Source organism: Anomalospiza imberbis, chromosome 2 (assembly GCF_031753505.1).
Source record: "Anomalospiza imberbis isolate Cuckoo-Finch-1a 21T00152 chromosome 2, ASM3175350v1, whole genome shotgun sequence".
NCBI classification, from domain to species: Eukaryota; Metazoa; Chordata; class Aves; order Passeriformes; family Viduidae; genus Anomalospiza; species Anomalospiza imberbis.
The window spans coordinates 35378745-35405312 of record NC_089682.1 but is presented as its reverse complement, the minus strand read 5'-3'; the positions used below and the strand labels follow the sequence as shown (position 1 = coordinate 35405312).

The 26568-nt window shown below is 49.5% G+C and overlaps 1 protein-coding gene across 2 annotated transcripts in view; it reads right to left on the bottom strand.

The window, feature by feature from the left end:
* Nucleotides 1-26568, bottom strand: part of IGSF3 (immunoglobulin superfamily member 3) — a 91583-nt gene that overhangs the window by 20719 nt on the left and 44296 nt on the right. The window contains exons 3-6 of one of the 2 annotated variants that reach the window (XM_068180547.1): nt 10497-10907; nt 9340-9729; nt 7239-7640; nt 3347-3751 (exon numbers count right to left, since the gene is read on the bottom strand). In XM_068180547.1, the coding sequence (XP_068036648.1) occupies nt 3347-3751; nt 7239-7640; nt 9340-9729; nt 10497-10907 (1608 nt within the window). The remainder of the gene's footprint in view (nt 1-3346; nt 3752-7238; nt 7641-9339; nt 9730-10496; nt 10908-26568) is intronic. The other variant, XM_068180549.1, reaches the window with a different exon arrangement.

The following is a 26568-nucleotide window of genomic DNA, read 5'->3' as shown; positions in this document are numbered from 1 at the left end:
CTTCCCCTAAAAGGTACCTCTGCCTCCCCTAAAACCCAAGGAAACTGTAAGTGCCAGGGAACCACCACACATGTCCTCTCCAAGGACAGGACACAGCTAATCCTGATGGATCTCTCAAATATCAGCCCACTAAGTCTTGCATGATGGCTGCTCTTCTCAACCTGGAAAGGGGCAAGGCAAAGCAGTGTCTCTAGATGGGAAAAAGGTGGTGAACCCTCAGGGGAAAGGGATGATGGCCTTGGGGATGAAAGACCCAGGTTTCCAGACGCAGGCCAGATACTGCAGCAGAAGGGGAGCCCCAAACACAAAAGAAATCTCCACTCCTGCACTCGAGGCTCACTTCTAGTTCAGGCTGCACTACTGTGCATGGTCTCCTGCCAGCTTTGGCTTCAGGGAAGCAGCTGGTGGGAACTGAGATGTACTTTTATTATTCTTCTCCCTCTGCTGCAACAAGGGCTCACCAAGAAACAAACAACAGGCATCTTGAGAGATGGAAGTAAAAAGGAGAGCACTGCATTGTAGGGAAATTAAAGAGTCAGTCTGGTCTCCAGTCCTGTCTAACAGCCCTCCACACCAGCCTGGATTTCTGCCCCAGCCTATAGATTAAAACTCAGCAGTGGCCCTAAAGCAGTGCAGGTCTCTGTCCCTGTAAAGCACACATGAGCTCTCAACCCAAGGTGTGCAGGCTTGCATGACACTGAGCAGCAGGCCAGGAAAGGCAGCTGTGGATCCCAGTGCTACTGCTGGTGAACTTACATGATACCTAAATTCTCTATAACGTCTCACACACACAGCCAGCACCCTTAATAGGGAATTTCCTCACACTGCCAGTCTTTAGAACAAAAAAGATCCCAAGGGATCAGGAATGTCACTCTCAAAGGCCAAATCTGGCTCAGCTGCCACGCAGGAGACTTGTGCCATTGTGCCTGCAGGCCTTGTACTCAGAGGTAATTAATCCTTGTATTGGGTTAATGCTGCCGTTGCCTGCCTTCCTTGCTCCCTCCTTCAGCCCCTACATGTTTCATTTCTCAAAATACTGCTCATTTCTTCTCAGATTTCACAAAGCAAGGAGGCTGCCACTAATTTACCTTTCTCTCCTCAACACACTTCAAAGGCTGACATATACTGACTTCCATGTCTGCACCTGGAACCTGTCAAATAGAAAGGTCACTCAAACAGGGAGCAGGGGCTGTAGAGGGAACTAGAATCCCCACATTAACTTACAGTCTAGAAACACATGCTGGCTCCATTTGCCAAAACACCTCCAGACAAGCCTTCTTTATGATGTCCCTTAGTGGACTGGTAGTGGAGATAGGTCACCCCAAGCATATGGGTCAAGGCAGACAGCCATGGCTAATGGCAAAGGCTAGGACTGAGACACCAAACAGCAAACTGAACTCACCTCAGATAACTAGTGACTAGTGGAACAGAAGTAGACAGACAGCTCTCTCAGCTGTTTAATCGTTTTGGGGTCCCGAATGACCCCTTTTGGAGAAGCCTTGGATATTTATCTGAAAACCAGCACCCACTTCATCAGCGCAGGTTTGACTGGGAGGGCCCTAGGACATTCATTCAGAAGTGTCTGGGGAAGGTGTCTCCCATATCATCCTGGATCATCTCTGGAGATCATCCAGGAATGACACAATACAACCCTCTGCCACCTGCAAAACCAGAGAGAACCAGAGCAGTCCCTGGTCTGACTGCCAACATTTCATTCATGGAGAACATCAAGTACCCGCTCCCAGAGGCTGCCTGGGACACAGTAACAAAACACAGAGAGGGTACAGCCATGGTGCTGGGAGAGCTCTGAGGAGTTCCTCTTCTCTTCCATCCCCACTTGTGAGCCATAAAGCCTCAAACATTATGCAGGGCTCACTGAACTGACAGCTAAGATTTATTTTGCAGTTGTTTGCTGAGCAGCTGGGAGACAAGGAGAGGTAAAAACCATGGAGACCTGGACAACTTGTTCTGTTAAGGCATCACTTGAGTGTTACTGCTCCAGTAAAGAACAGGCTGCCAGAGCATGGTTTAACTGAGCTGCCTGCCACCCTGAGCTGTGACACACAGGCTCTCTTCCTGAAGCTGTTATCAAGGATTTCTCTTTCCCTCTCTGTCGCACACACAGATATGCATACACAGGGCTGTGAAGAAGCATGCTACTCCAGGGACCACGTCCATTCAACACTGCTTCCTAAGGAAGTAAGCTAAAATGATGAACATCACCAACTCGACCTTGCAAGCAGTAAAACATGTATTACAAGGCAGCATAATCAAGATAAATGGAGAAGATTAACCTGGAGATGAAGGCAAGGGAGAGAGAAGGAAGAAAAATGATGAAAAGCTCATAAGGTGGCTCGAGCTCACAGCATCCCCTGAGTTGTCTAAAGACAGGGTTGGGGAAGGTGGAAGGAGTATGAAGAGGGATATTGATGGGGAAAACATAAAGCCCAACCAGTAGAGACCCTAGGAAGGAGTCCTTCTGCACAGGAACACAAAAGGAGAACTCACATGCAGCAAGAACCTGAGCCAACAGTCTTGAAGGTGTTAAAAGCTTCACTCCAAACACCAATTCCATCCCTAAGGCCAAGACAGCAATACACCATTCAGCTCAGCAACAGCCCACAGCTACCATGGCCACATATTTGCACTGTTCATGCACAATAGGGATACCACCAAAATATCAGTGACAAGGCTTACAGAGGGCCCCTCACTCACTCCAGTGGCTGTACAGGGACAGCACCTTGTAGGTTTTCTGATTGCCCCTGCCACACCAGGTCCCTGCTGCTTATCTGCTGCACACTCTGTGTGGGCACCCATGGCCATGGAGACTTTCAACCAAAAGGGCTCAATTTCTGGTGAGGATAAAAATCAGGTTCTTTGATCACCATCTGTTTTTGAAGGTGCCTCCAGCAGAATGAGAGATGCAGCACCCCACCTATGGCACACATGCAGCTTTGGTGGGAACACATCTCCCTCTTTGATCCTGTTTGCCCCATTCTTCTCCTCTCTTTTCAGAGTCTGTCCTGACAAATGGAGGTGGCAATCTGAATACCACCTCTGTCTCACAGGAACACTCCAGAGACTGGACTGAGCTCAGCCACCTCACTTCCCAGAAGAAAACCCCAGGAACAGCATACAAGAGGCAAAGAGAGGACCCACTTCCCCAAAGGTGGATAAAGGAGCTCCAGCATAATCACAGTGGAAGAGCTGACCCAGCTTACAAGTGAGAAACATCAGTCACTGCCACAAGAGCAGTCTTACCTCAGGGGAGACCTCTGCAGCACCAGCATATACCCCGCACCCCCAACACGCCCCTCAAGCCCCACCACACGCCCTTGGCACTCACCTGGCCGCAGGACCCTGATTTCCAGCAGGTTGGAGGTCCTGTCCGCCAGCCTCGTCCAGCTGCTGTTGTAGTTCTTCCTCCAGAGCTCGGCCACGCACTGGTACTTGCCAGCCTCGGTGTCGCTGGCCCTGCTGATGCTCAGGCGCACGTTGTTGCTGGACTCGGCCTTCTCGATGGCGGTGCGGGTCCGGAAGGCAGCGGCCCGGTCGCCCCACTGGACCCCGCCGTCGCGCGTGAAGGTGACCAGATCGTGGAACTCGGTGCTGCCCGCCGGCTGGAAGCGCCACGTCACCGACACCGGCACCCACGACGGGTAGTGGGGCTTGATGATGCACTGGAGGTCGAAGGACTCATTGTAGGTCACCCCCGGGGTGCGGGAGATGGCGGTGACAGCAAATCCGGCCTCTGTGGGAAGAGAGGAGAGGGCTTTGAGACACCTGTCTATGGAGCCCTGCTGTCAGCATGCAAAAGCCAGAGGGGTCATCCAGTGGTGTGATCAGCCACTCGAGTTGTGTCAGCTTCTCATTTGGTATGGCTAAGTGAGGCGAAAAGCAGAGGCAAAAACACACAAGTGGTGACTGCCTGAGCAGCAGTGACTGCCTGAGTGAGCACGGGCTGCAGCCATAGCAGGATTGCCCTTGATTTTTGCCCAGAGGAGCGAGATCCCCTGAGACACAGCCTCTGCAGGCTGCCAAAACCCTGTATGGAAATGCAGCAGCACAATGGCAAGGGAGCAGCACCTGGCAGAGCAGCTACCAGCGCCCTGGGATTCACATCCACCTCTTGGGCAGGGCGTCCCACCCTGTCCCCCAACCCAGGTCTGCATCTGGCTGCTGCAGCTTGAGGAAGAATCAAGAAAGCAAGAGGTAGCAGCCTTCAAAACATGCATCGTAGAGGTGGCAATGGTTACAAAACCCAAGGATGGAAGCAAACTGAAAGAGAAGCTGGTTGCTCCTGTTCTTCACACAGCTTTTGGTCTCTTCCAGATCACAATTCCAGGACAGCTTTATGCAGTTATTCTCATGTGTCTGCCACTCTGCAAGCTGGTCAATACGTTTTGACTTGTCTATCCCCAGCACTCTGTTTGTTTAGAGGAGCTGAAATCAGCAGTCTATTAGTAATTAAAAGGTAACATATTCCAGTTAGCCAGTCAGGCTTAAATATTCAGGCAGAGTATTTCCACTGCTCATTTGCTCCAAGCTGCAGAGAGAAACATTTTCTTCTCTTCCAATCACTTCAGTGTGGCCAGCAGACTTAGCAGGGACCTTGTTTTCTTTTGCCAACGTCTCCAAGAAGCGCTCCCCGCCTCAGAAGCTGCACGGGGTGTCCCATATGGGCTGACACTTCCCCCTCTCCCTGCAGTGCTGACCACCCCAGCTCACAGCAGAGCTGCCACTGCTTGAGGAGACCCCAGACAGTGCCCAGTCAAAAAAGGAACATCTTCTGGATCAGCATGGAGCTTCAGCCTGCCACTGGCTCAAAAAGATGAGCCAGGAGCTCCCTGCTGCTGCAGGCAGACCAGGCACAGCATGGAGCCCTCCAAATGTGCACACTTCCAGCAAGTGCCTCCACAAGCCCATGGCGTCACCATGCCAGAGCTCCGGGATGTGTAATTACTGAGAAAACAGGTCAATCTTCAGGATTAAAGCCTCTCACAGCATGTTCAGTGATTACCCAGGAGGGCAGTGTGAGACACAGGCTGCCTCCCTGCAGAGCTGCTGCATCTCAGCCCCATATAAGCCCTGACCTTCAGACCCTGCAGCAGCCCTCCTGCACCAGTAAGTGTGTTACCGGGCCCAGCTCAGAGAAACTGAACCAGAGAAGGCCCTAGAAAGCCAACTTAATTCCACCAAGACCAGCTGATTTCATCAAGTTTACCCTCCAGTTGGTCTGAGCAAGGAAGCTTCATGAAGTCATGCAGAAGCCAGGTGTGTTTCTAAGGTATTCAACTCCGTCAACATGGTCATGGCACTTAAGTTAACAAACACAAGCCCTTCTTCCTTTGGGACTTGGTACAAAAAGCATAAAAGTGGACTGATTTTCTGTAAAACCTCCCTACAAAAATACACCACTCCCTCAACCCCTCCTTCCGTGGCCAGACTGAGATTTAAATCCATGCCACGCACTCAAGAGCCTCAGAAGTTCAGGAACATCTGGTCTCTTCTGCCAGCACATCTCTCTCTTCTGGCTGTTGTTTCTGAACCACCCTGTGGTTAGATTTATGGGTTTGAACATCATCAGCTAAAGAGTTTCTTACCCTGGCAGGCTGGCAAACAGTGAGACCTTAACTTGAAATGTGTCACTAAATTTTTGCATTTTTTTTAGAACAGCAGTTTCTGAAGCCATAAACCTCTCCTGCTTTTTCTTAGTACCCTGAATTTGAGTTTCTCGGATATTTCAAAAACATGAAGCTGAACAAAAAAATTACCAGATTCAGAAGCAAAACAATACTCAATAGTTTCTCTACTGTATTTTTATGAGGTACTTCAGCTTTGCTAGTTAAAGAGACCTAGGAATCTCTTAAGACCAGACAGAACATGCTCAACAGCCGGTGACTGAGGAGCGGAGGAGGTGGGACAACCTTTCCATCAAATCTTCTGGAACTGCTGTGCACTTCTGAGTGTCTTAAATTTTAAGAAGAGTAGAAGTGACACATTTTAAAATCTCATTGCTTAATCTCAAGACTTTTAGAAGTGGCAGAGTAAAGGGAAGGGCTGACACCTGGGACTTGTAGCAGGCCAAATGCTGCTGACCTCATGAGGAAGACACCATTGAAACTAGATGAGAATCTTCCTTTCGTTCTTTACAAAAGAACACCCTCGCCTGCTTTTGGAAGCCACACAGAAAAGATTTCTAACTCCAGACAAAACAGACTCTGAAAGGAGGTCAAAAGTAAAGGAGAGGAAAGGAGGAAAAAGGCAAGATTTTCATCAGAATACAATACGACTTTGAAGTCTGGTCTCACACACATCTTGTCAAAGCTTAAGATTAATATTCAGAGTACCAATAAGAGCCACACAATCCCCACCCTCCTGCCAAAATTCCTATCTCAACCTTTCAATAGAGCTCCCTGATTATCTTAGCCTTGGCATTCTGAAAATCAGTGGCCTCAGAGAAGCAGTCATCCCTTCTTCAGCCTTCTGCAGATCACTTTTGGAACCAGCCCAAGAGGACCAAAGTAACTCACAATCCATGCACAATGTCAAACTCCCTACCTGCCCTCTCCTAAACTGATGTGGTTTCACTGTGTTGGAACAGAGGAACCCCTTGGCAGAGCAGAGCACCAGCTGCAAATGATCCAAGGTACTGGTTTACTTTGGTCATGGACAACATTGTGGTTCTGGGCCAGCACCTCAGTGCCTCCCTGCAGAAGCAGCGAGGACCATTCCTGACTCACACTTTCTGTCAGAGATGCCCACCATTTCTGCTTTTTGGGCCAACAGATGCCCAGCATTCTACACTCCTGATCTGGTGTAGGCAGAAGTAAGGTTTACGTAGGGCAGACAAGGAGGCTTCGATGTCCATGGGTTGCCAGTGGAGCACCACCACTACTCTGACCAAAACCCAGCTCCAGTACTGGAAGCACACATCATGGAACTGGCAGCGTCTCTCCTCTGAAGGACACTGGAAGGCCTATTCCTCTCAGCCATTCCCTGCTCTGCTCCTGCCACAGCCACCCCTCAGACTTTGCCCCCACACACAAGGGCGCATGCAGGCATTTTGCACCAACCTACGAGGAGCTGTGGGCAGGCTGCTGGGTGCTTCCATTTTGCTGGCAAGCAAAGGCAGGAGCGCTGAGAACAGCCTCAGTGATCTGCAGGTGACCTCCTGGGGGACGGCCAGGCACATGGGGGACCGTGGCCCCAGGGCCCCCCACGCCTCAAGTACTCACCCAGAGCAGTGATGGACACCGGGGTGCTCGTGTGCCGCTCCCCAACCATCTGCCACTCCCCATCCAGTGTCCGTGTCCACTCGGCCACCCGGCACTCATAGTGGCCTTCGTCCGCCTTGACGCTGTTGAAGATCTCCAGGGTGAAGGAGCCGGGCCGCACCTGCTCCACCTGGATGCCCCCATAGCTGCTGCGCTCCGCGTAGGCGGGGCCGGGGTGCAGGGTGCCCTCCCGGTCCAGACGCACAATTTCGCTGCGCCGGTTCAGCTTGTCCACCAGCTGCCAGGCGACCGAGAGGCGGCTCTGGGGCCCGAATCCCGAGCGCACGTTGCAGCCAAAACGCAGGCTCTCCCCCTCCAAGACATTGGTGGCGTTGTTGATTATCTCCAAGGAGATGCTGGTCTCTAAGGAGAGAAACGCATACACACAGGGGAGATGATACACACTCGCCACTGCTTGGGCTGCAAGAAGGATGCTGCTGGCCAGAGACGCTTTCCACCAGGTGCAGGAAACTGCCCACACATTTGGGTCCAGGCACGTCTTAACCTCATGCGTGACCACATCCAAAAACAGCTGGTGGGCAGCGAGCTGCTCCTGGTGACTTGCACACTCAAGGCAGGTGTAGGCCAAAGCTGGGAGAAATCTCTGCCTACGGCTCAGGAGACATTGCCGTGTCTTCTGGTCACAGGTCCGGGATGGGATCTCAGCAAAACTTGAGGGTATTTCTGTTGCTAAAATATGCACTGCGTGCGACTGGCTCTGCCAAAAAAAAAAAGCTTCCAGCACCCTGTGGCTTTTTCAATTCACGTCATCCTGATCACCATCTTGCCACATCCATTCCTGCCAACACCTTCTGGGAGAAGCTCTCCCAAACTCCCACTGTTCATGACACTATAGGTAGCTATCACTCTTTGGTAACGTTCAAAAAAAAATCTGGTATCTTGAGCTTCCCAGAGGTGTAAGGCTTTGTGGCTGGTTTTTCAGAGATATGGAGTGCTGGGGTACTGAGGTTACTCCTGCTGCCTTCCATCACAGTTATGGACACTTAGCACCCTTAAAAAAAATCATCCCATTTGTTCCTACAGCTGGTGATTTATCAAAGGCAAGAATCAAATCTGTCTGAAAGGTGGCTGGATCTAGAAACAATACATTTTAGAAATTTGTCCAGTGCAAGATTTCTAGCTAGAGAGGTTTTCAAAGCCAAACAAATGAGACCAAATATCAGTAGGAGAAAAAAGAAATAGAATTTCTTTTGGAGAAATGAGGAGGGGGAAAAAAGCTAGAGGAAAGGGCTGCATTTCCCTACAAATCTAGGAGATAAGAGGCCAATATAGCACAAAATCCTCTTACAGCTACCCTCTGCTTGGTCCAAGCCCAATGCCATGGTAGCCTGGGCAACCCATGCAAGGTTCACCATGTCATGGCTACCAGGGTTTCAGAGATCAAAACAAGGAATCAGTCAGTGGAATCTCTCCTCTCAACCTGTTATTTCTGTATTTACCATGTTTATCTCACAAATATAAAAGACATCTAAGGCAAGCCTCCAGTTGTTTTCACCAGAGCTAGCTGACACATAGTGACCAGGACAGAGCTCCATGCTGAAGAACACTGGGGCTCAAGGAGCACACCTGGATTCTTCCAGTACAGCTGTCTTGCAAGACAACTGCATCACCATCTCATAACAGCCTGCAGGAACCTAGCAGCTCCTATGATAAACCAAGGCCAAGCTGGTTTTCCTGCTATGCCTGCTGAGTACTTTACAGAGCACCCAGCTCCCTACAGAGCAAGGCCAAGATCGAGGCGTGAGGAGCAAGTCAGAGGCTGTCACATGTACCTTCAGCTCAAGAACGAATGGCCAGCTTGGTGTCATTACCAAGGTGGGGGCATGACTCCCCACCTATGAACCTGACACACATCCCTCCTCTTCATCCCCTTCCCAACAACAGAAATACCTCTTGCCAGTTGGGATTCCAAGCCCGAAGAGCATGTGAACTCCTATCCTCCCTCTCCTGTACTGCTGTGGTCTGGGCACATCACATCTTTCCCAGCTACCTGCCCAGTACAGCAATGCCCTCAGGAGGGAATGGGCACGCCTCTACTTACTGAGTGGCATGACAGTGATGGGGATGTTCTTTGGCCGCTTGCTCTCCTTGTCGATGAAGTCTCCTGTCACGGTCTTCTCCCGCTCGGTCACACGGCAGTTGTACTTGCCGCTGTCCTCCAGGCGCAGGCGGTAGATCTTCAGCACAAAAACGTTGTCGCTTTCTTTGGCCACCTTGAGCTGGCCCAGGGCCTCACGCTGAGCAAACTCGTTGTTGAGCACCGGCACAGCGTTGGGTCCCAGACTGGCGATGAGGGAGCTGTTGAAGGCCCAGGAGATGGAGAAGTAGCGGTCGGGGACGTTCTGTGCCTCCAGGATGCAGCGGAACTCCACCGGCTCGCCCACGATGTATATCCGCTTCTCCGTCTCCAGCCGGACACTGAACTCCTTGTCTGGGGAGAGAGATTCATGTCAGGATGGCAAAGCCCATCAGGAGAGTCAGTATACTCCATGTCAGGTATTCACAACTTGCTACTCCCTGCATAGCCAATATCCCTCAGACAAGTACATCCAGAGGTAAAAAGGTTAGGGACTTGTTTTTGCTGTGGGAGACCAGATGGGTTGTGCTGCCATAGAGGCACCTTCTTGCCCATCAAGCAAAGAGCAAGCAAAGGCTTCCTCAGTCCTACTCCCACCCTGCTCAGCCAGAGTCAAGAGGCAGAACCTTTGGGGACATCTGACAGGAACAAAGAGCTCAGCTGGGTCTTTAGATCCTTAGCAGGAACCTGTCCTAGGTGCTAGGAGAATAATTTTGACTTGTAAATGGACCTTCTGTGATACGAAAGCGCTTGCTGAAATTTTTAGTTTTATTCCCTGCTGTATCACTCTTACCTCCTAACTCACCAAAATCCTCACTGTTTGAGCTAGCATGAAGTGCTTAAGATGTATGTTTTGGCTTCTGTGCCAGCCCCACATCCCTGACCATGTCAGGAGACAGGGTCTGCCATCCAAGCCCCCTTGGTGCCCTTTGCTGACACTTCCCTTGGCTTCAGGCAGTGCCTGGGCCCTCCTTTGCCCTGTTTCACCCTGCCAGCAGCCCCCCAAGTGGGGCACATGGCAAAGCAGGGAGCTGAACCCCAGCCACCTAACACGGCACAGTCCCATTTTCCATCTCCTCCCACTGCCCAGCCAAGGGAGAAGAGGCAGAGGAGACACTGACCAGTGGCTTGCACGTTGACGATGGTGCCCTGGGAGCGCTTGCGGGTCATGGCATACCAAGAATCGTCCGGGTCCTGGATCCACTCTGCTGCCTCGCAGTAAAACTCGCCCTGGTCTGACGGGTGGAGGTTGTAGATGGTGAGCTTGGAGGTGGTCTCCCCAACTTTGTCCAAGCGCACGTCACCCGTGGCCTGTCGCTGGGCGTAGGCGCTGCCTGCCCGCAGGACGAAGTCGCGGCTGAGGGAGATGATCTCGACGGGCGCCTCGCTGCCTCGCTGCCGGTACCACGCGATGGAGACGTGGCTGTGCTGGACTGTGCTCTTGGACACCTCACACTTCAGCTCCAGGGAGTCGTGCTCCACCTTGTTCAGCGTCTGCGGGATGGCTGTCACCCGCAGCGAGTCCGGGATCACTGCAGCAGAGCAGGACAGAAACAGCACAGAGTTAGCAATGCCAAAATGCTGAGGGTAAAGGCCAAACACCTTAAGAGAGCTGGGGGAGAAGTTTCTTTTTACAGTTGCAATTAAACATTAAGTATTAGCAAGGCTGTGTTAACTCACCTTTAGCCCCTAAGAAGAGGAGAATTGTCCCCAAAGCCCTTGGCTGGGAAAGACCATGACGTGCAGCACAAACTCCAGGCATGGTGCTTAAATTCCTGCCCAGTGGGCCCCAGTAACTGAACAAGGTTTTCTGCCATGCTGCAGAGCATGCAGTTTATTGCATCCATTTCCCATCAAGGCATTGTGTCACGAGGAGCCTCTCCTTAATCATGTGCCCAGCAGCATATTCTGTGACACCCCCCCCTTGCCCACATCCTTCAGCCACTCCTCAGGCATGGTCTTCATCCTTCGTCAGTCACTGGTGGGGCCAAACCAAACTTATTCAGTCCCTTTAATTTTCCCTTATAAAAAAAGTCAGGAGATCAAATTCCCTTCTCCACAGTTTATACTGTTTCCTCTTTTAATGACCCCCTCAGGCCAAAGGAAGGGGTTTCTGCATTCAGAGCGAACTGGCTCCTCTAAGGGCAGCACTACAATTGCATCCTGACCAGCATGTCAAGGCACTTGGTAGTAAAACTGCTGGCTACTTTTCCACTTGATTAACCAGAGGAAAGGAAGTATAGCTGCTAAAATCAGGATGAAAACCAAAAACTGCACCCCTCCAACCTTGTTTGGATTTAGAGAGAGGTTTTACCACCAGCAGATAAGACTTTTTAATAAAGAAGCCTTTCCAGACCTTGCTGTCTCAAGAAACATCACGTGGAAAGAAGAATGTAAACCTTCTCCTCAGCTCTGCAGGCAAGGCAGTGTTAGTGAGCCTGTTAATGCCCACGGTTTTGCCACATGCCAGTGGAATATAATTAACATATCTCAGTTTGGTTTCATTGACAGCACTAGATGGTTTGACAAAATTAGCTGAGCTGCCAGAAGCTGCATCTGTTTCATTCAGTCATTGCAATGAGCTGCAGTGAAGACAACCACTGGGATTATTTATGGCAGAAAAGTCAAAATCAGAAGAGGGCAAATAAAAAAAAGGAACAAGTTGGGAGTAAATGAGAGAGAAATCTTCCCACATCCAGTCCAGATGGGAGCATTTTCTTTTACTACATGTTCACCACCCAAGTTACTGCCTAACAGGAAAAGTACCTTGTAAGGCTGCTTACACCGCAGGTCATTATCTCTGTCCCTGTGACCACCACACATCTTCTACTCCCTCCCTTCCCCTCATCCCTCTCACTGGAACCCCCATCCCCTGCTCGCTGGCAATAGTTTCTGGCCAGGATCCTTCTTACTTCACCTTTCCCCTTATCTCTGACTCCCAAACAGTGGTGACAGCAACAACTAACCTTTCCAGTTCACGATGCCTGCACAACAAGCTTTAAACTTCTCATTTCGAACCTTACTGAGTAATTTTCACAGATGCACGGCTCCCTTCTCTTCACCCCCCAGCCATGGGCTCTTACAACTTCTCTTGTGTTATTTAAATAAACTAAGCCTCATCATCATCATCTTGCTGGAATGACTTTCCTGAGGAGATGCTTTAAATGCAGAGCCTCTGTGCAACAGTTTACGGGGTGAAGGCAGGTACCTGTGAAGGAAATGTGCCTGTCCTCCCCTGATCTCAGAGCCCTGTGTACCCCACCAGTTCCCAGTGTGCCCCCAGCCCTGCTCAGCAGCACAGCTGCTCTCTGGGTAAGCACAGGAAGCTGCTGTCCCCAGGAGCCTGTCTGGCTTTGCAGGACAAGCCAGGTCACGCTCTAAGAGGGGACAGGCACTTGGCCTGCCAGACGTGGAGCCGCCCACTTCCCAGGAGTAATACAATGGCAAGCCTGTCTGAAGGCTGGGTCTCAGGCAAGCACTTGCCACACCATTCCCTGAGCATGCTGAAGGCTAGCACAGACATAAATTTGCCAGCTGGAACCATGACTTTGTATTTCCAGGTCATAACCTGGCTGGAAGGTTAGCATCCTTTATCCCAGATAGGCAAGTTTTTGAAAAGTGCACTCCTGGAAAAAAATCGGGAGGTGTCAGCGCGTGGTTAACTCTGTAATTTAACTGTGGTGACACTTGACACACTATGCTGCACTCCTCCTGCTACTTTACTTAAAAAAGCCAACCAAGATCCTCCTGGTTAGAGGAACTGGTAAGACCTTTTGGGTTGCACACAGCCTTCAGGCTGTTGTCTTACATCAGCATGGCAGGGACGTATTTTCAGTCAGTGCCACCTCCCTAACCAGGAGGACTTGACACTTGTTGATAAATGAAAGCCCCGTTTTCCAAGGATCAGATGATCAGAGAGGAACAAGCCAGAGCCCTGAGGTGGCTGGGACAGTGGGGAGGCTCTGTGCTTCACACCATCACTCTCATTCTCGGCCAGTGATGCACAAACAGCTGTTTTATTCACACTGTAAGATGTGCCTCGGTGCTGTGTTCAGTCAGGGGGGAAGGTAGTAGGAGAAGAGAAAATGCTATTCCTAAGGCACAGACCCCACTGGCCTGCACCAAAAAGGGGCGACTGAGAGAGGACCTCATCAATGTATGCAAGTGTCAGAAGGGCAGGCATCAAGAGGGTGCAGCCAGGTGGTGCTGAGCAGTAGGAGAAGAGAAACATGAGGAAATTCTGTGAGGATGACAAGAGCACTGAAACAGGCTGCCCAGAGAGGCCATGGAGGCTCCTTCTCTGGAGATACTCAAAAGCCTTCTGAACACAATCCTGAGTAATGTGCTTTGGGGGACCCTGCTCAAGCAGGGAGACTGGACTAGATAACCCTCAATGATCCCTACCAATCTCACCTGTTCTCTGACTCTGTGTGACAAAAGAGCCACAGGCATGGCTCAGCCCATCAGGCTGACTAGGGCTGCAAGTCACAGAGAAAAAAGGGAACACCAGGAAGGTGCTCACCAGGGCAGGAGAGAGCATGCAGGATGTGTATTCTTGGAAGAGCAGTTCCTCCCAAGCCAGTCACCCTGCTCAGGTGTCACAGACATCAGCTTGCATATCAGGACATGAGTGAGTCTTAGCACAGCGATCACCTGGGAGCCCTGGCTCTGCTGCCAGCCGCCCACACTCACCCTGCAGCCACCTGCCAAAGGAAGCACCAGAGCTTCTGGGGACACTCTGCAAACTGAGCTCCACTTGAAAGCAAGGACAAGCTTAGATGAGAGTCACCTCCCTGTGTGAAAGGGAGCAGAGCCACACCTGAATCAGAGCCAAGTGGGATGCTGCAGGACACATCCTTTTGCTCTTTCTCACCCAGCTCCTGCCTGTTTCTCCTCTCTTCTCAATGTGCCATCCAGGCAGCGTTCTCTTCACTTCCCCCAGCATCCAGCCTTGCTTCCTCCTTGTCCCCAAACACAAACCCATTCCTGCAGCTGTCATGACCCTCTGCAAGTGTCAGCAGAACTCCCTTCTCTCCAGCATCAAGTTTAGGTTTGGCAGCAAGCAGCTGGACAAGGAGAGGAGTGACTGAAAAGCAATTCCTGGCAGTAAATCTACTGTGCTATCATCCCTGAGCTAGTCACAGCTGACAGCTTCCAGCTTCTTAAGAGCGAGGAATACAGCATCTCTTATGAGTCCCCAGGCCACGGGTCACTGCAGAGGGCGCTGGATGGGCTGCTGAGAACAGGGTGCTCACAACCACCACCAAGTTCTGAAAGCTCCGGAAATATTAAATATAAATATTTCCACTAGAGGGTGTCAGGGACTCAGCCAGGGAGAGTCCCAGGAGGAGGAGCTCAGAGCTGCTCCCCACTGGCCAGGGCAGCTCTCTTCAGCAACCCAGGTCCAGTCAAACCCACCTCAAATGCACACACCTCAGTAACACATGATCAATGAGAACGCAGTGAGCTAATTACGGCTAATTTCAGGACAAGGAACTGGCTTACAGTCTCCCAGAAAACAGGTAGGGAGCAGAGACTGGAGTTCCCAGGTGTGCACTTGGTGAACATCTCAACACACTTTTCTCAAAGCTCCAGGACAGGCTCCAGGCTTCCAGCAGCTCCCAGTGCCACGCTGAACTCTGCCCATGCAAACAAGGATGATCCAGGTGTCTCACTTTTCCCCAGCCTGGCTCTGGTTCATCCTTGGGTCTCCCAAACCCCAAACATCTCCAAGGGGTAGGTTATGAAAGCTTTTATGAGCCAACACAAAGCAGAGATCTACCAATGTTTTCTCTACTCCCAGGCAAGGCAGCAAACCTGCCTGAGATTCCCTTTCCTTGCTAAGCGATGCAGGAGGAGCATCAGGCTGGGAGCCAGAGGCTGGTGAAACAATGCTGTGAAAATCACATAGCACCACAGCAGCCTTACACTTCAGGCTCTTCGGGAGTAAAACAACTTAGGCTACCCAATACAGCTGGACCATCCCAGGGCCACTGCAGAACAAGCAAAACCCAGCAATCTCTTCTTGCCTTTGATTTCCTTACAGCTTTTACCCACTGATACACTTTAGAGACCCTCTATGGTGCTCCCCTGTGCCCAAAGCTGCCTGCTTCTTGCCATCTGGACAGAGCTAAGCTTACCAAGTATCAGGTGTGAACTATTTAGGAAGAGCAAATACAGGTATTCCCTACACCTAAGAAGCTGTTTCTGGCTAAGACGTACACCCTGGATTTTGCAGGGAATTAGTGCAAAAGATATGTTTCCATCAGCCCCACAACATCTTGTTACCCCATAAGGATCACAGCTCAGCACCAACAAACCTTCCAAAACAAGATGCTCAAGGGGAACAGCAATGTCAGAGCTACCCTGGTCAACCCAGAGGTGATCACTGGGAGGCACCTGAATGGCAATGAGGGTGGGAATATGAGGAACAGGAACACAGCACTTTGTTATCAGACTCTGCAAAATCTGCTAACCCTTCTGTGGCCACCCACGCCATCCCAGGGAAGGAGGGAGGGTCTGCCAACAGAGACACAGGAGCAGCTGGAAGGGACCTGCTGCCTCCCAGTCACTGGAAGCTCTCAGGGATCCATGTTCCTTACATCCCTCCTCCACAGCACTATTGATTCCTACTCCGTACAGGATCCAAGTATGAGTGCAGGCGTGCAGTGGGAGGGAGGGGGTGGTGGTAAGGCAGGAGCGGTATCTAGATTAGCAGTATGATCCTCTGGAGCCCTCCTGCCTGGCAATTAGCTGTACATGCTAATCCATACCTGCTGCAGCACCAGGCACTCCTCCCTGTCAGTCAGGAGCACGTGCAGCGCCTTCAGCAGGGAGCAAACACACACCCTGTCACGCTGCAAAACTGATGAAGACCCTCAATGTCACCTCTGCAAGAGGGAAAAAATCTGAGCTGATCACACCCCTGGTAGCATCTCTTTAGCTTGTCTTAATTTTAAGTACCAGCTAGAAACTCTCAGGTGGCTGCAGGCAGAGGAAAGCTTTGTTTCTGTTGTTGTTGGTTATAAGTTCACTCCACTGCCCAAGGTCCTACCTGTGGACCAGAATTTGAGAAGTCACACCTACCACCCCAAGACGTATTTTCACTGTGACTGAGGGTGCAGGGTCTCTGTGCAGAACTTTCCCTCTTCTCTTCCTTGCCTACCAACATATAGCCACAGGCTCTGGCTACCACAGGGAAAAACAAGTACTAATAGCCTGGTTGTCTGGGGATTACTTTCCTTCAGCAAAGCCCCTTCTGTAAAATAAGGATAAGTTAAAGGCAGATAAATACTAGCAATTGTTTAACAAAACTAAAAAAGAAGTCATACACTTCTCTGAAATAGCAAATTCCTTTCAAGGTCCTGCAAGATTCTTTAGGCCACACTACTGCTATGGCCTAAAGAAAAGCAGTCAAAATATATTTTTCATCTTCATGGAACTATTTAAATCTTATTCTAAATGAGAAGTTTAACAACAAAGTCACTTTCAGCCGCAACTCAATCCAGAAACGGATAGTGAAGCACTGAACTCACTCTCTCTCATATCACTGCAGCATTCTATGGTAAGAGCAGGGAAAAAACAGAATAAAATAACACATCCCCAGGTTGCATTGCATGCATGCAGCTTTTTTAAAAGGGAAGTTTGCTACTGATTGAGCTGCTGGCAGAAGACAGGAGGGGAGCTGAAGAGTTAAGTGAGACAGCATGGCAGTTGTTTCACGGCAGCAGTAATAAATCCTCCTATTACAATGGTATCCTTGTTGCTACATTAACGACTGCCTGGAATGATTTTGCCAATAGAAATGCATCTCCCAATGCAACTGGGTGAGTTCAGGCAGCAAGTGAGAAAGGGCACAGGAAAAAAAAAGCCAAACAGAAGTAACTAATGTAGGAGAAAGGGGAGAAGAGAATCTGACAGAAGATGCAAAAAGTGGAAATCAGGTCAGCTTTCTGACTCAGGGCCTGAACTTCTCAATGCCTGTCGAGGGCTCTGCTAGTCATGCATCCAGCCTACCCGTCTGAGGCTGTGGCTGTGCTCCCTCCCAGGCAGTGGCAGAGGGCTCCGCTGCACAACCTGATCCACGTCTCCACAATGCCCCTTGCAAGAGGTGCTTCCCACACATCTGAGCTCTGTGAGACCCCTCAGACGTCATGGACAGAAGGCAGCACACCCACCGCAGGCACACAGGACAGCAGTGCTCTCCTGCAGCTTCCCCAGCCCCACACAAACCCACAGGGATTGGCAGCAGGTACCCCAAAACCCTACCAGAAACCCCCTCCCTGTGCACCCAGGGCAGGTGTGCAAGGGGAGCAGATGTGCTCAGCCCCAGTTCTGGCTTGTCCTTGATGGACCTGGGAGAGTTGATACTTTCTGAATTTCCCACAAGTGCTTCAGCTCCAGGAAAAAGGACACTTGCCCACCCCTTTTCCCTTGGGCTTTACTCTGGGGCTCCAGCCCCACCAGCCCCACTGTTCAGATCAATCCTTTGAGTGGATGCTTCTCCAAAAATGCTAGCCTCCTTCCCCTGACTGCTTTGGGTGCAGTGTGGCAGGTGATGGGGGCACACTCACAGCCCTTACCTTCAGCTAATGCTGCTTTTGGGAACAGCAGAAGCCAGGCTCCTGCTAACAAGCTCCTTCTCCTCTATCCACCCCTGTCCCAAAGCATCCCAAGGAGCATCTGGTTATTAGGACAGCTAATTTAGGTGGAAAAGTTCAAGCAACCTCATTAAAATTACAGAAAAGAGGAGAAACCAGAAAGGGGTGGTAAAAAGACAAGGCAGCACCCAGCAGTGAGAGTCATCATTTGTTCATTAAGCAAAAATTATCTGGAGCGTCAGCGGAACGAACCCTGATGACAGCAGCCCAAAGGGCAAAGACATTGAGGACAGAGAGGCAGCCAAGAAGTGCCATGAGCTGGGTGTGTGGCAGAGAGCACAGGAATTCATCCCTGCTTCCATCTCCCAGCCAGCTCAGGGAGGAAAACCTTTATTCCCTCACACATGCACACTTGTTTTTGCAATCCTGCTCTGAGAGGTAGATGCGCTCTGCAGGGACTGTGCAAATCAGCCTGCAAGTAAAAAATAGCCTTGAGGAGGTGGCAGAGATGACACCCAAAAGGACATGGATGTTTGCTTCTCTGCAACAAGGAAACTTGTGCTTGGTAAAAGGCTGGATTTCCCTTCTCAACTACCCAGCACTTGGCAGGAGGTGGTTCCTGACTAGGCTCTGTGGTCACAGAACCCCCAGGCATGATCCAGGCACACTATGCCCTGCTCTCACAGCTCTCCCAAAGGTAACGCTCACACCCTGGCTCTGCTCGGGGTGATGCTGGCCCTGGGACTTGTCCCTGCCCCAGCTGCTGTGCTCAGTGACACCTGGCCGGGCTGTCAGCCCAGCTCAGCCCCACTAAGCGCCCCACAGACCCCTCCAAAACAAAGCCTAGGGGAAACACCCAGGGTGGGCAGCAGACCACCAAGTGCCACACCGGCCTCTCACCTGTGGAGGCAATAACCTCCAGCAGCAAGCCAAGGTGAGACAGACCACAAATCCCTCCTCTGCCTCCCTTTCCCTCTTCCACAATCTCATCTCTGTGAGGGTTTAGCTCTTCCGCTGATCCTGAGCACCAGCAGCTACTGCAGCTTAAGGCAAGCCTAAGCCACTGCAAACACAAGGGCAGAGCGCGTCAGCACGCAACTCTTCCACCGAGGGTTAAGCTGATGTGTTTTACTTAACAGCACTTGTGAGCTAAGAGCAGGGATGTGGGAATTTGCTGTGGCTTAAACCAGCACAGGGCAACCTGCGAAGCCACAGCCTCCCGGAGCCTGCAGGACAGGCAGGGAAAGCAGAAAAGGAGCAAACACAGAGCTGATGCAGCCTGGGCTCCTCTGAAGCTGTGCAGGCAACACTGTCTTAATGCTTTACACCTCTGAAGCTGAAGTTAAGAAATGACAGAAATAGGAAGCTTAGAAAATCCTCTTTTCCCCAATTTTTTGAAAAGCCTGATTCCATTCAACCTAGTGCACTTAGGCAGGCAGGCAATACGAACAGCTGAACGAGGAGAGTCATGTAGTATCATTTCACAACACATCCCAGGCCACATTCCCCCCGGACTATAATAATGTTTGTGGTGCTTTATAGTCAGGTAAGTCACCCTTCTCAAAAATCAATTTTCAAGGAGGATTCATTCTCCTCTACCTCGGCTGTACAAGCAACACCAGGAGATAAGAGTGCAAGAGCTGCTTTCAGAGATTAGTGCCCCCGCTTCAAGAGCTTGGCAGAGATCACACAGGAGGTCAAGGTGTGCACGTGAGAGCTGTTTTTCCTTCACTTATTCAATAATGAAGCTTTTGAGACCAGCAAGCACCTCTCTCCCATCTGCCTTTGGGCACCTAACCTGTCCCTAGAGGTGCAAAGCCCACGATCTCAACTTCCAGTATCCCCTTCTGTCCTACTCCTCAGGCTCAGCAGTGCTTTAATTTTGCCTCCAGGGCAAGACAACACAGACAAAGGCACAGTTCGGAGATGGTTTTTGCAAGCAGAATCTGAGTCTGTCCCCTGCAAAGCCCACTTTTCTGCTGAACACACAAGAATGGAACATTTCAACCCTCACAAGCAAAGTACCAAAGAAAGCATAGAATTAGGCTTTACTCTCTATTATTACAGCTAAATTTCCTGCTCAGCCCAGGTCTGGGTCTCAAGTTCCCAAGGAAAGACAAAGAGAGAACACTGGCATCTTGTTGCACAGACAGAGAAGGAGAGAATCACACCCTTCACATGCAGATTACTGAGAAACATAGGATAGTTAACAGGTAGATGAGAAGAAGTTTTGAAATCTAAGGCAAAAACCAAACTCATACAAACTAAGACAGTGGAAATCTTTTCTTCATCTATCAGTTCTGTTTAAAGCATGGAAATTATTTGTAACATATTATACAAACATATATCTTCACCAGACAATAACCATCTAGTGAGCCACAAAGTCAGCAGGAGCTGGAGGGATTTCTGGAAGCTGGAAGGAAGGGTGGTGGCTCTTTTGCATATTTCCAAGCTACTTTCTTCCAACAAGGTTTTGGCAGGTCAGAACTGTTACTCTGAAGCTGGCATCCTCATAATGAATAAAAGGCACAGTCTGGCTCTCGCAGGATGGAGTCCAAGTTCCCCAGCCACAAGGACCACCTGCTCTTCTCCTTTACTAGAAACTGAGGAAAGCAAAATTAAGATGAATAAAGCAAATTCAGCCAAACAGTTGACAGCCTTCTGCCATCTGGTCAAGGTAACATGGATAAAGCAAGGTAACATCCACTTCTGCAAATCTGTTTTCTTGAGGAGTTTATTTTCTATTGTACTTCTGCAGTTTGGCCTCTTATTCACATGGCTATGATAATTTCTCCTCTCCAAGCTTTGTCTAGTTCAGGTGGTGGTAATTTGAGGGATAGAGGATAAGTAAAAGGGAGGTGATATGGCTCTGCTTGAAATCTTTGGGCTTTCCAGACTGCAAAAAGTGTAACTGTCTAGCAATGAACTAATCTGGAAAAGCTAATGTGGCATGTACAATCGGCTGACTTCCTGCATGAGAGTGTCTGGCACCTCTGCATTAGTACCTTTTAATAAATGAGTTTATTTTTATATGCACTGATCTCAGCAGCACAGACAGGCCACTGATGGTTACAGTCAGAAGGGAAAGCTCAGTCTTTCAAAATACAGGTAGGTCTCCTACACCACAGTGCTCCAAGTTTTTCAGGACACCCCAAATCCTTTGCAGGAGACTGTGGGCATTTAAAAATAACTGTACAGGAAATAAATCTCTCCTTAAAATAAGGAGAAGATGCTTCTGGTGCACCTATCATTAACCCAAAGGCACGCAGTGCATTAAGAAACCCACTCAAAACAGTAAAGAAAATAAGTCACGAAATAAACTAGTAAATAGGAAGTTTCCATGATGTCTCCAGTGCAGGATCAATAGCACTGACTCCAGCAGAATTCCGCATTTTATTTATAGGGCCTCCAGCCCTTCTACTGGTAAAGCCTCTACTGAATGAGAGCCAAGTACAGTTGACACTCCTGTCCCCAGATCCACATACAGCTCCCACAGTTTTCCCACTCTGTGCTTGTTTCACCATTGCATCCGAGTGCAAAAGGCTCTGCAAGCTGCCAGATTCCCAGCTACTGCTCCCTACCCTACAGGTAAATGGCAAAATGGCCAGCATGAAGCACCTCACTTAGGCTGCTCCCCAGGAATGTCCTGGGCAGAAGTAGGCTCTGGAGTTTAACTGGCTGAGGCACCCAGGGAGAAAAGCCTGGGAACAGCAGCAGACACTCTGCTGGTTGCTGTCAGCTCAGCAGAAGGAGGAAAGCACAGCATAATGGAAACACCACCAACTCACATCAGCCTGAGATGACTCTGGAGCAGAAGGAGGGCGAGGGAAGTACTAAGCAGTTACATGAAGAGGGATCTCTAAATGTGCTGGGCTGCTATGAAAGAAAAAGAAGGGAGCAAGACAGAAGGCAATCCTTTTAAGACTGCTGAAAATCAAGAGTCTTCAGGAGGTGCTCCTCAGCACCGCAAGACTCTGGGACAGTACTTTTTTCCATCTTCACCTTTTGTACCAGCCTCTGGCCGATAAATGTTCTCAGGCTGACCTCTTCCTACAGATATTTAGGCTTCCAGAGGAGACAGCACCACCTGGCAGCGTAGTGTTTGCACCTGCCTCCCACCTAACTTCAGCAAGTGGCCACTACTTTGAGAATGGCTAAAGATCTCAAAATAAGAGGGAAGATAGCAGTTCAAGAATAAGTTGTGCAGATTTCATTAAATAGCTGGAGAAGCAGAAGAGATATCCACCACATACTAATATTTCTCTTTGGAAAACAGTGAAATGTTTGGTCAACCCTCAGACACCAAAGAAGTCACCTGGTAAATAACCATGGGTATGGCAATCAGGGAAAAGCGGTGATTAGCAAATTCAACCATGAAGCAAAACCCACTGGAAACCAAACTTCGGTAGCTCTTTTGCCCACATTTATTCTTCTTTCTTTTATAAAGATCTCCAAAGTTAGCAATGGTATCAGCATTCTGTCCTGTCTAAAGCAAGGGACCCACTCAAACAAAAAAACCCATTGAAGGTAGACTCAAGAGCCTTGTTTTGTGGCATAGCTAGGACACGTCTTCCCTTCTTGCTTATCACTGTTTTGTTCCCTGTAACAAAGCAGGACAGTTTTAAAGGCTATCATATTTCAGATCACAGCTAAATTCCTATAAACACAGCCTTCAAAAAGGAAGGGAAGAGCTTTAGACTGTTCCTTTTCTTCTGTTACATTATAATGGTACAAAGGGGTTTTTTTTTTCCTTTTTCCACGTAATTACTCTGGTGGGGTTTTTTTATGTTCTACAACCTTTGCTTGAGCACATTAGGTATTCAAGTCTCCTGTGCCCTGGCAAACTCAAGGGTGACTGAAGAACTAGTGGAATCATGACAGCTCAGATGGGAGAGTGGGGAAATCAATACGTAAGGGAAGGGAGCTTCAGCCAGACTCTTACAGCTCCCATTAACAGGCACACTTGGGAAAGAAATTCCTTGGGAAACACCCTCTTACCTGTGGCCTGTTAGCAGAGATGGCCACACCTGAGGCTCCAAACAGCTCTTTTAGCCTGGTTCTTTGAAATGCCATCTCTCTACAGCATAATAGACTATATAGTAACATTGTACACTGCTGCCCTAAAATAAGCAGGGAAAATATTTTAAAAAACCCAAACAAAGCAAACATCCTTTTTTAAGAAAAATGTTAATTCTTCTAGCCATCACTGGGAAAAAAAAAAACAAAAAACAAACCAACAACAAAAACCACAACACAAAAGAGACAGAAAGCTATTTTCACATAAAATTCATTGCAAGTTTATTTGAGTACTCCATCATCCTCAGACATTCTGGATCTATTAAGGTCTGGTTTATGCCAGAGAAATCCACACAAAGTGATTTCAGTTAAATTAATGCAGCCTCTTATCCTTGCTGTTAAACAGGTATTTGTAGCAGATTTTAATCCATGTAGCTCACCTTGATAATTTCAGGAATTTAAGGGTATCCACAAAGGGGTGCGGGTAATAAGACTGTGGAAAAGATACACAGGCAAAGTGCAGAACTCACTACCTCACACGTTGCAAGTGAAAAGCCAATTCCTTTCATGCCACCAATGCAAATTCAGCCCCCAAGAGTACCCAGAAACAGTATGAGGAAAACATGAAGATTAAATTCCTAGGAGGCTGACAAATGCTCCTCCTTTATCCAGAGCTGCTGAGGTACACACTACCACACTGAGAACATTGAGAGCACAGCCTTCCAGTGGCTTTGGGCAAGCCCGGCTTGGGAACTCTTTCTTATGGCCCACAAGATGTTTGCCTGTGGAAACACGGGCTGAGAGTGGGTAAGAGGAAGCCTCATTCCCAAGAAATATGTCATGTTCACCCTGAACACAGCAGTAGAGACAGAGTGGGTGGATGTGCAGGTTAACAGGGGCTACCAGCACTGGCTTGCTGAGTTTCACCTCCACCAGTCTCCTCCTACCTTTTTTTTTCTTGCATTTATTTTAAGCAATTAAGTCCCTGTGATTCAATGTTTTTCCTTTAAGGAAAAGAGTCATGTATCTGTTTTCCACCTCTAGGGTGGTGACTGCTATGGTTTTGCGCTAGGTGCAGACCAATACGCTGCTGAGAGAGATTTTGAGACAGGGCTTTCCACCGAACTATGAAGCACTGGCTCCCTCCTGGAAATGTTCTTTCCACAGAAGGACTGACGCATGCATGGCTGGTGGATGGCAGCAGGACTGTCCCTGCTGGGAGTCAGGCACACTTTAAAGAAATTGCTCCACTGGGAAAGGAGAAAAAGCAAGGTCAATCAACTCAGTCCTTCCCCATTCTGCAGTGCACAGCTACAGCACTGAAGACCCCAGCCTGGTTTGGAGCAACCACATTCCTCCACCTGCCTGTCCATGGGTCAGACCTGACCTCCCAGAAATGCAAACATCATCACACCTCTCCAGAGCAGAGTCCGACATCTTCATCCACCAGACCCATGTCCTACTGAGCCAAGAAACCTCCCATAGTGCCAAGGACCTACACAAAACCAGGTGACCACCTTACAAATCCTCTCAGCAGCCCAACAGGAGGTTGGCTTCTCCTCAGCAAGCGGGATGCCCTGATTCTACTTTCCCAAAACCACTAACCACTTCCACTGACACAGCACAACAGACCAAAACAAGGCAGACAGCCCCCTGCAGCACTACACTTTTGGGTGGAAAATGGCAGGATTTTCCTAAGGTGTGATCAAACGGCTGTGCAACCCCACGTAAGCACTGCATCATTGCCTCTCCAGCCTCCCTGCATCTGGAACAAAAGCCAGCAGTGCCCTGGGAGAGGCTTTGCTTACTGTTTGTGCAGCAGCTCCCAACACATCCCAGAAAGGAAAGGCTGGATTGTAATCTGCAACCCCAGAGATACACAAAAGGAGGACGCCATCAGCTTTACACACTCAGGAAACTTCACCTCAATGGGAAAATAATTGCAAGGGTTGGGCTATGTTTGTTTTTCCAAAGCCCCCAGTGGCTGTCACATTATTAGGGAAGATTACAGAGCATCTCTGCTGACATGCTCAATCGCCTACACCTGTGAAAACCTCTCATTTTCCTTTTAAATATTTCCCTCCTTCCTGTCTTCCACTTTTTATTATTTTCATTGTTTCCCTGCAACCTAATTTATCTTCAGAGTCAGCCATTTAGATTTAATAAAAGGCTTCACTGTCTATCCCTTTTTCTTCAAAGGCCCTGATTTATTTTGCTGCCTCTTCTTGGTCCCCCCCCAGCCTAATTGTTATTATTTTTAACCTTCGGTAGTTTCCTTTGCTTTCTTCTCCATTCTAATCACTCCCTGCTCCTGTTTTCCCCTCTCTGTACTAAGTCCCTTTCATCCCTCACCTCCCTCTCCGCCCCTGGCCAAGCATCCAAATACATGCGGAGCAAGCGTAACCAAACATAAATATGAAAGGGATCATCCAATTTCAGCAAAATGCTTGCCCCTACCTATTCAAATATTTAACTTGCAATGACTAAGCCCAAGAAGATCATAAATTTTTTTTACAGACCTCTGCAGGTCTTTAATAAACCTCAGCCTGCACCTCGATGACAGCCAGAGCTGCAGTTGCTGAGCTGTTTCCTATGCATTACAGCAGATTTGCTCCAAGCTAAGCAAGAGGGACACCTGGGCTCAAATTAGAAGCACGGAGATTTCATTCCCCAGTTGCTGGTTTATTGAAATTCAATGCCTCCCTCTCACCTGACGCTTTGTTATGCTAACCCCTACCAGCCAGCAAAGATTTCCAGTGCATGTGGAAGGCAAGCGGCCACACTCCCAAGAAGCCCAGGGAATAGTGTCCTGCAGGTGACACTCCCATCAAACCAGGGAGTTGCATCCTGCAGTGAGACCTGTGGCATTGACTGGGACTCTTGTAGGGTCCCACTGCCCAACAGAGGAGCCACTCCTCCTAAAGGAAGGTATCACTAAGGTATCACATTGGGGTGTCACTAAAGGCACTCCCTGCCAGGGGACACCAGGTGAAGGCCACATCTTGCACCAGATAACGGCAAGGGCTTTGTGGGGCTCCTTGTGCCTTAGAGGGGCAGGACCTTGTGGAGTTCTGAACCCCTTGCACAGAGCACCCATCAGGGTCCTGCACTGCTATTGCATGAAACCTTGCTATCCTTTAAACACTACACAACCATTTCATCCCTGTGGGCAAGGAGGAGAGGAAGTCATCTCCTACTGGCAAATACAGCTCCCACTGAATTTCCACCTTCAAAAAAGTGCACGGACCTGCGGACCTGAGAGAGGCTGAGCTGGAGGAGTTCAGGGCTGAGCAGCCAGCTGGGATGCCAGCTACCCCAGCCCATCTCCCCAGAGCCCTGTGCTGCACAGTGGTGTCTGAGAAGAAAAGATGAAACCTCCAGGCAGCTCACAATGCCCTGGGATGAGCACATGTGGGAGCTGCAGGCCCCTTTCGCTCACTGCTCTGCCTGGGGAAAAATGCAGAGGGCACGGCAAAAATACAGACAAGGAAACCAACCCTGGAGTGTTAACAGAGCCCTCACAGGAGTCATACTGCACTTTGCAACATTTCATTAAAAGTAAACCCTCCTGAAGGGA